The 8265-nt window shown below is 40.5% G+C and overlaps 1 protein-coding gene across 1 annotated transcript in view; it reads left to right on the top strand.

Moving 5' to 3' along the window:
• PSMC3 (proteasome 26S subunit, ATPase 3) overlaps nt 1–8265 on the top strand; it is a gene marked incomplete in the record, with an annotated part of 1066102 nt that overhangs the window by 26179 nt on the left and 1031658 nt on the right. The window contains 1 exon segment of the mRNA XM_044082888.1: nt 847–927. Within this exon segment, the coding sequence (XP_043938823.1) occupies nt 847–927 (81 nt within the window).

The following is an 8265-nucleotide window of genomic DNA, read 5'->3' as shown; positions in this document are numbered from 1 at the left end:
TCCTGGGCCATCGATGAAAATGGTCAGCCCATTTGAACTATCCCGGTCAACAAAGACAAATAAAAGAAAGTAAATAAAATAACTGAATGACTAGAAAAATAAAGAACAGTCCGTCCTGTGGATGAAGTATAATGTGTTGTAATGCATTGAAATGCAGATTCTCTGGCTGATGGAGTTGATATGTTAAGAGATGGAAGTGCTTTGGATTGTGTGTGCTATGAGAGCAAGTTGTTTCTGGTGTCTTGAGAAGGTGCTGTGTTTTGGGGTCTAATTTCATGGGAATAAATCTTTAGGCTGTTTTTTGTACCATTGTACAGCTTCAAGAGAGAAGCCATGGTGGTAATAATTTCAAATCTATGCTTCTCTCCCATCTCTCCTCCAAATGGGAATGTCCTTTACATGCTCCCACCTAAAACTCCCACACTACTAATTCCACACCTAAATCATAATTTCTTTGCCTACTTTAACTTGATTCAGAGATCTTGCTCAGAACACCTTTTCATAAATCTTTTGCATGCATGCCTCTGGCCTACCTTACTCATTCTCAAACTTTCATTGTTTGTTTTTCTTATCCATTGTACCCATAATATTGTTTTCCTCTGTAATATTGTTAATTTGTCTCCATTCGTATGTATTTGTATGTCTGTTTGGGGCTTTTCCCCTCGGGTCTCCACTGAAAAAGGGTAATGCTTACCCAGCTGGACCAACCCGGTTAACAAATGCAAATAAATAAATAAATAAATAAATAATGTGAATGTGACAGTTGCACATAAGGGAGTTCATTTACAAAAACTGATGCTTTTCTTTGTATACTGTGCATATCAATCCTATATTTCTTTCTTCCAGGATGGCATTGGTGAAGAGGTACTCAAGATGTCGACAGAAGAGATTGTGCAACGTACAAGATTGTTAGACAGTGAAATCAAGGTAAGGAATGGGAATAGTCTTAATGTATAGAACCTTGCGTGTATAAAAGTACTTGAAGGATTTTTCTGAGGTACCCTGTAATGTAGCATGAATGCTTATAAACAAACATCCATTTTTGGGTCTTGATAATGTTATCTAATCTTTGTGTTCACTGTTTGCAGGTTTTCGAAGACTTTGTACGTCTTTGTGCTTTTATTTGGTGCTGTTTTTGTCTCTCTGAATAGACTGTTTTGATTTGAGCTGATTAGCTAACCAGATATCGACTTGAGTAGTTTTTATGGCAGCTCTCTCCGTATTATTTTTTTTCACTAGTACTTGACTTGTAGTTTCCCTTAAAACACTCTGTTACTTAGCTGCTTTGTAGCTTCGCGCAGGGATGGAGTCACTCCACTCGGGATTATGGCTGTCCTGCTTTACTACTTTCTGTTAAATCTGTGCTGTTTTGTGTATCGGCATTACAATACCTACATTTATCACTACTTTTATTTATGATGTTATTGAATGCAGTTAAATTATATATAATTATAATATAGTTACAGCCATATAATCTCCACACAACTCGCATTCCATCTTGCATTTCATGTAAAATTATTGAAATTATTTTGGGGAAAACATTTGAGGTGCAGTACCTTTAGCATAGGGTCACAGTTTTTATCCATCACATCGCTTTTGATATCTCGATTGGTTCATTATATGTAGCTTTAGAAACTTCTGTGCCACTTATTTTAAATACATTTTCAGAATGATACAGTAGTGTGGTAGCACTGCAGGTCTTCTGTTTCAAGTCTTAGCTGTTTGACTTGTCTGCATATTCTCCTTGCATTTGCATGGGTTTTCGCTTTGTGCTATGGTTTCCTCCCATTTACCAAAGATGTCCGTGGTAGGTGAATTGGTGTTCTCCAGACTGTGTGTGTGTGCAGACTGGATTTCAGTGCCTTGTACCAGTTGCTTGCCTGAACAGGGTTCCGTGTGCTAGACTTCACATCAAGAGGATACAGTGTTTCCTTAAATCAGTTTTTGCCCATCACTGTCCATCCCAATTCCTATTCTTAATTTGTAAAGAAAACTCCTTTGGTATGCAATTCAAGTCCTGTACAACATAGACACACCTGTTGCTAATCTTTCTCTCAGTAATTACAGATGCCTCAGACTTTGCTTGTGGTGTGTTATTTCTCAGGGTTTCAAGGAATCTGGGAACCAACCACAGCACAGACACAAACAAATCTTCAAAGAAATGATGGCCCTGATAAATGCCATGAAAGCCCTGAATCAGCTTTCGTTTCCTGGAGCTTTCTTAATTGTGACAGACAGCAACACGGGAGATATGGTACGTAAACTGGGAGGAAAAATATTGTACCCCCCACCCTTTCGCAGATTAGTCATGGCCCATGGTTACCTGGGACGTTGCGCTCTTGTACACATTAACCCTACAAAACAACTTGCATCCCATTGTTGCAGAAAACAGCAACAGACTGTGTGTGCAGATCCAGGTAGACCAACATAAGTGGGTGCTGTACCTGGAGGTCTTCCTGCAGATAGTCCACCATTGTTGTACTCCTCAGATAGATCTGTTTGCCTTTCATCAAAACAGACTGTAGAAACTGTTCTGTTCCATGACATCTGGAGAACAGATGCATTTTTGTTCCCCATGATATGGGGATGTTTCTTTATGCCTTTTCCCATTTTCTCTCATTTCCAAAATTCTATCAGAAAATCAGGAAGGACCTCTCAGAGTTGTTACCGGTGACTTCCTTTTGGCCCAGACAACACTGATTCTCCCTTAAGCAACTCGTCAGGGGCAGTTACTAAAGACTTCCTTACAGAGTGGACTTTCTTGCACAGGACAACAGATCTTTGATTTATCCCAACATTCAGACATTCAAAATGTCTACCTAATTGTGTGGATCATAGGCTTTTTATCCCTTTTAGGCATCTTTTTTTCTGAGAATGTGCAGCAGGTAGGGAAGATAACCTGCTGCCTAAAGTCTTAATTAGTTAAATGGAAGGATTTTATTTTTGGTGTTAAAACAGAGAACAGAACCCATTTCAAGTATGGGCACTCCCGATTCTGCCGTACATGTGTGAATTGCTCTATTTTGGCCTTGGGTACACATCAGTAATGGTTCATCTCTGACATTTCAGCCTGCTTTACTAGTGGACCCCCCCCCCTGTCATCTTGGTGTCAAGTAAAACAATTTTTTAAAAGAAGTTTTGCACATCAGACTACCAAGAAAGCACGTGGCTCCTTTTTTTGGGACTTGTATTTTGTTTTAGAAACCCTACTTCCCTTTGAACCCACCATCTGTTCTCTAAATTGTTTTAATGTGGCAGGGGTATTTCTGGTAGCTGTGATTTCTGCTAGACTGGTGTCTGAATTACAAGCCCTTATGTCTATTTGGCCTTTTTTGGCCTTTCACAAAGATAGGATGAGTCTTGGAGCAAACCCTTTATGCATAAAGTTGTCTCTGAATTTACTCATTATCAAACTGTGTAGCGAAAGGATTCTTCATTGTCTGGATATCCGCAGACAACTAAAATGTTGTTGTGTCTTTTGGCTTTTCCCGGTTAGGGGTCGCCACAGCAGTACTCCAGTCCGCTAATGATTGGCAGCTGATTTTTACGTGACGACTTGCCGGGCCTGACGCACAACCTTCAACGAAGGAACGCCCATTCACACATGTCGCCATGCAGAAGATGCTCTGAGAATTGAACGGGCAACGTCTAACTGTGAGGCGACAACGCTACCGCAGCACCACCACCGCAGTAGGCAACTAAAATGTAATTTGGCTAAAAAAGAGACAGCTAGAATCTGAACAGTTTATGGATTACTTTCCCATGCTGTTCAGTTCTGCTTTTCTGTCTGTTGAAAAATCCTGAAAATGTCAATGTTGCATTGTATTTGAGTAGTGGCTACTTCTCAGACTTTCTGGGAAGGAATGTATTCAGAGTCTATTCTGGAAGCAGCTACTTGGTTCTTAGATCACACCTTTATTAAGCATTGCAAGTAAGGTTCTATTTTCACAGCCATGGCAGATTTCAATAGAGCTGGTTTAAAGGGAATTCTGGACTCTGGTCCTTCTCCATTCACCCTTTCTTTTTGAGCTTTGGCAGTCCCATATTGCAGTAACAAACCCTTCTTTGTGCTAATAAAATGAACATTGTGTAAACACAAAAAATGAACATTGTCCCTATTTCTGCCATGTGTTTACCAAGGAGTGCCTTTGTTAGTAACTTTATAAGTACTTGTAAATGGTTTTCTCACTTGTGACAGTCAAATGCTACTTGCTTGCATGTTTAACTGAGTTTGTACCTTTCAGACTGGAACTGGACTAGAAAAACAAATGTAGTGTTAGAGTTGAAATACGATGTAATGTCAAGTAATGAATGGCTTGCAGAATTATTACGCTGTAACTGAATATAGCCTGTCTTTATTTCTGTATTAGTTAGTCCAGCATCACTTCTTTGAGATGAAAGGTAAATTGTAAACTCCTTGAGAGCCTGAAACCTAAAATAAACACAGGGCAGCTGCTATGCTAAACATATAAGTTACTCCGTAATTCAAGCTGTTGACAAAACAATGTTTGAAACTTGGGTTCAGTAAGAAAATATGTTTGTGTTTTTGTTCATGTGTATGCATATATAGTTATGTGCACACACAAGCATATATGTGTATGTATGTGTTTTATATGTAAGGCAAGTGTGCTGAATCACTTACAGTAAACTCTGTTAACCGGCACCCACGGGGATTGACAAATGCCGGATAACTGTAGTTTCTGGTTGCTTGAGAGTTACTATTAAAAATAGGTCTGACTAATACCTTACCCTATACTATTTGTTTGGTTTGACTTGTTCTTAGATTGGGGAGAGGGGGAATTTATTCCTATCTTCCTTTTTAAAACTCTAAAAAGACAATATATGTTTCTGCGGGGGTGGGGGTGGGGGGTGGGGGGTGGGGTGGAATAGCAAGTGCAACACATGAAAATTGTACTGTATTTCTTAAGAGTTCTTTTTTCTGGTTGCGTGAGCGTTCTGGTTGGTTGAGTTCCGGTTAACTGAGAGTTTGCTGTATTTGCATCTGATGCATTTGTCAACAGTGTTTTGGAAATTTCTTTTCCTCCACCCATGATACTGTATTTTGCCAGGGCCATACTAGTTTGGCTGTATATGCATTTGTTTGGGGATCTTTTTGTTCTTTGATTATATCAGCGTATGTGTTCGACCCTCACATAGCCAAACACAACTTCAGCTGTAGTTTTAGTTACATAGATGATGTAGTGAGTTGCTATCTGTTACAAAGCCAACCCTAAAAGGCATCCTTTTATGATCTGTTCCCAACATATACACCGTACACAAAATTTGGGTGTTCTGCATCTCTTATTAGAGGTACCAGCTGCATTTAGGTTGGATGCTGTGATCCCAAACGCCCACTTACTTGTTAGATTGACAGCTATGACTGCAGGACCCTGCATATGATACAGTTGCTTCTAACATGACCTAAAACAGTTCTGTAAACTGATGCATAAAACAGAGGTTGATTTGAATGAAGAGGTGACACTTGGCTTTACACCCATGTGCAAGGCAGTATATACCCCCTAACAGGTTTGTTTATCAATTGAATTGTACAGGTTAAAGGTCACATTAAAGATGGGAAAGGTTTTGAAATGATTTATTATGGTCTCATTTTTTTAGATCATAAAAACTTGGCATTTTAACAGGGGTGTGTGCACTTCCACTGTATTTTGGCTAGAATGCAGACTACAACTAGGAGTGGGACTTAGTGTGGGTATAATGTAAGTAATTATATAAGTAAAATGTGTTTGTCAAAAATTGTGTACAGCTGTGCTTGGCACTGTGGTGCATTGGAATAGAGCCCTAACTGTTATCCAGGTGACTGGTTTGATTAGTGAATCTGACATGTTAGGAGTTTATGTAAGGGTAGGGACTAAATAGCATTTTTTTCCCCAGCTTCCTTATGCTGGGGATGAATTTTAGAGTTTCTTGAAAAAGGCTAGTAGTTCTTGGTACTACTGGTTATGCACATTGGATATTAGGTGGAACAGGGGATAAGGAATAACACAGGAATTGCTTGTAGCCATTAGGGTGGCACTGCTTGGGATACTGTCACTCGTCCCTCTCTAGTCTAGATGACGAACAGGCGGGGTAGTTCGTTTATATGTTTTATTACGTATGTTGTGTTGTGTCTTTCGGGTTTTCCCGGTTAGGGGTCGCCACAGCGGAACTCCGGTCCGCTAATGATGGGTACTTGATTTTTACGTGCCGAGTTACCAGCCCTGACACACAGCCTTCAACGAAGGTACGCCCATTCACGCATGTCTCCACGCAGAAGATGCTCTAGCTGAGAGTCGAACCGGACAGCGTCTGACTGTGAGGCGACAATGCTACCGCAGCACCACCACCGCGGATTTATATGTTTTATTACATATATTACATAGAAACACAGCAGAATGGATAAGCAGCATTACAAAATATAAACAAACTGATTAACAGACTACACAGACGTGCATGTTTACATCTCAACAGCTAACTGCAAAGTGGCAGTCAGGCTTGCACATGCCCAACATTTATACACTTGTGCAAGCTCCTAGAAAGCTTCTTAAAGCTGTACACACACATTGATCTACATCCTCCCTCTTAAGTAGATTGCCCTCAATGAAATGACATTGGAATAAGACGTGCAATAATATAGATAATAGAAACAAACGCAGTGTTTGTGTCCAAGTTGCCATGCTTCTGTAACATGGTCTTGGAAGTATGACCTGATTTAGTAATATAGTAACCAGAACTGGGTTTAGCAATAGGAACAGTCTTTGGTGAACAACTCTTATCAGGAACCGGGATATCTGCTGAAATGTCCTCTGGAACTGGAATGATGGACAACTTTGTCTGAGATAGTCATTGTCACAGGATAGGTGCTGTGATACAGGCACGGACACTGACATCAAATGGTTCAGATTCCACCTAAACTCTGCTCCTTGTGATTTCACAATGTACGATCTCTGTTCTGGACAAATACTCTTCACGGCTCCAGTCTGATCATAACTTTTGCACATTTGCATTCTCAGTGTCTCTCCTTCACGTAATGGATTGAGCGGTTTGCTGGACTTGTCGTAAGACTTCTGGGATAGGCACTTCTTTAACAGATGGATTACACGGACATACATGCTTGCATCTCAACAGCTAACTACAAAATGGCAGTCAGTATTTATACACTTGGGGAAACCTCCTAGAAAGCTTCTTAAAGCTGTACATACATATATTGATCTACAGCTACCTTGACCAGCTGTTTGACTGTTACCTTGTTTGCATAGAGATTTCCCCAACTTGTAGACTTCTGGTCAGTTTGGGCAAGCTGAACATTTGCTCAGGATGTAGAGTGGAATATTGAGATGGAGTTCCGCGGCATTGGCAGTGGCAGACTGCTGCAGCAGAAAAAAAGTCTAAGCAACTTTTAATGCTGTCTTGCTGTGTGTAGTGTAGTTACCCACTTACAGTTTAACCACTGTATCAGGCAGATGGGTTAATACAAGAAGTGTGTTCATAGTGCTAAATAATTTTACCTCCTTGCCAGGCAGCCAGATGCGTGGAGTAACAGGATAAAGCTCTGACTGCAGCCTGGGGTCCCCACATCAGTTAGGTAGCACTGAATAACTGATGCCGACTTGCTTATCTTGAGGGGAGGGGGAGGCAGCCCAACCTCCTACATGGCTGACACAAGACAGCAACTGTGAATTATCCAAATTTGACCCATACTTGGGTGATTGTACATGTGACAGTGTCAGTATTTTTGGGCTTTCTCGGTGTCAGAATGCTGCAGTGATGGGATAGGGTATTGACTGCTGAGAAAAATTATCCACCACATTTTGCTGGACTGTTTGATGGCTTTGTCCCTGAAACCTGGTCATCCTAAGAGTATATAAGCCGTTAAAAAAACAGTTTGAAGATTCTCGGAGCCCCTGTAGAGTGATATGGGATGCAACAGCTGTTTAAGGGGAATACATGAGGGACTGGCCAGTAGGAGATTGCTGATGGGGGCAGGCACCTTGAGGGACAGTGGAGCATGTAGTGGAAAAAAGAGATGAGAAAATAGTTTGATTTGTTGCAGAGGGTTAACAAAATATTTGGTGATTCTACACTGGTGGCTTGCTTTTGTTTTCCAGTATTCTGCCATAAGGTTTTGATGATATTGAACTTTTTTTTTTAATTTATTTTCCTGGCTTGACTTGGAGGTACCACTGTATATGGCATTTATAGGGAAGACCGAGTAAAGTTGGGTTGGGTGTATTGAATTCAAATGATTTAAGTGAAGCAGTTCAGTTT

The sequence above is a fragment of the Protopterus annectens genome, chromosome 9.part0 (assembly GCF_019279795.1).
Source record: "Protopterus annectens isolate FY-2018-M chromosome 9.part0, PAN1.0, whole genome shotgun sequence".
In the NCBI taxonomy this organism is placed as follows: Eukaryota; Metazoa; Chordata; order Ceratodontiformes; family Protopteridae; genus Protopterus; species Protopterus annectens.
This window is presented reverse-complemented; position numbering and strand designations above follow the sequence as displayed.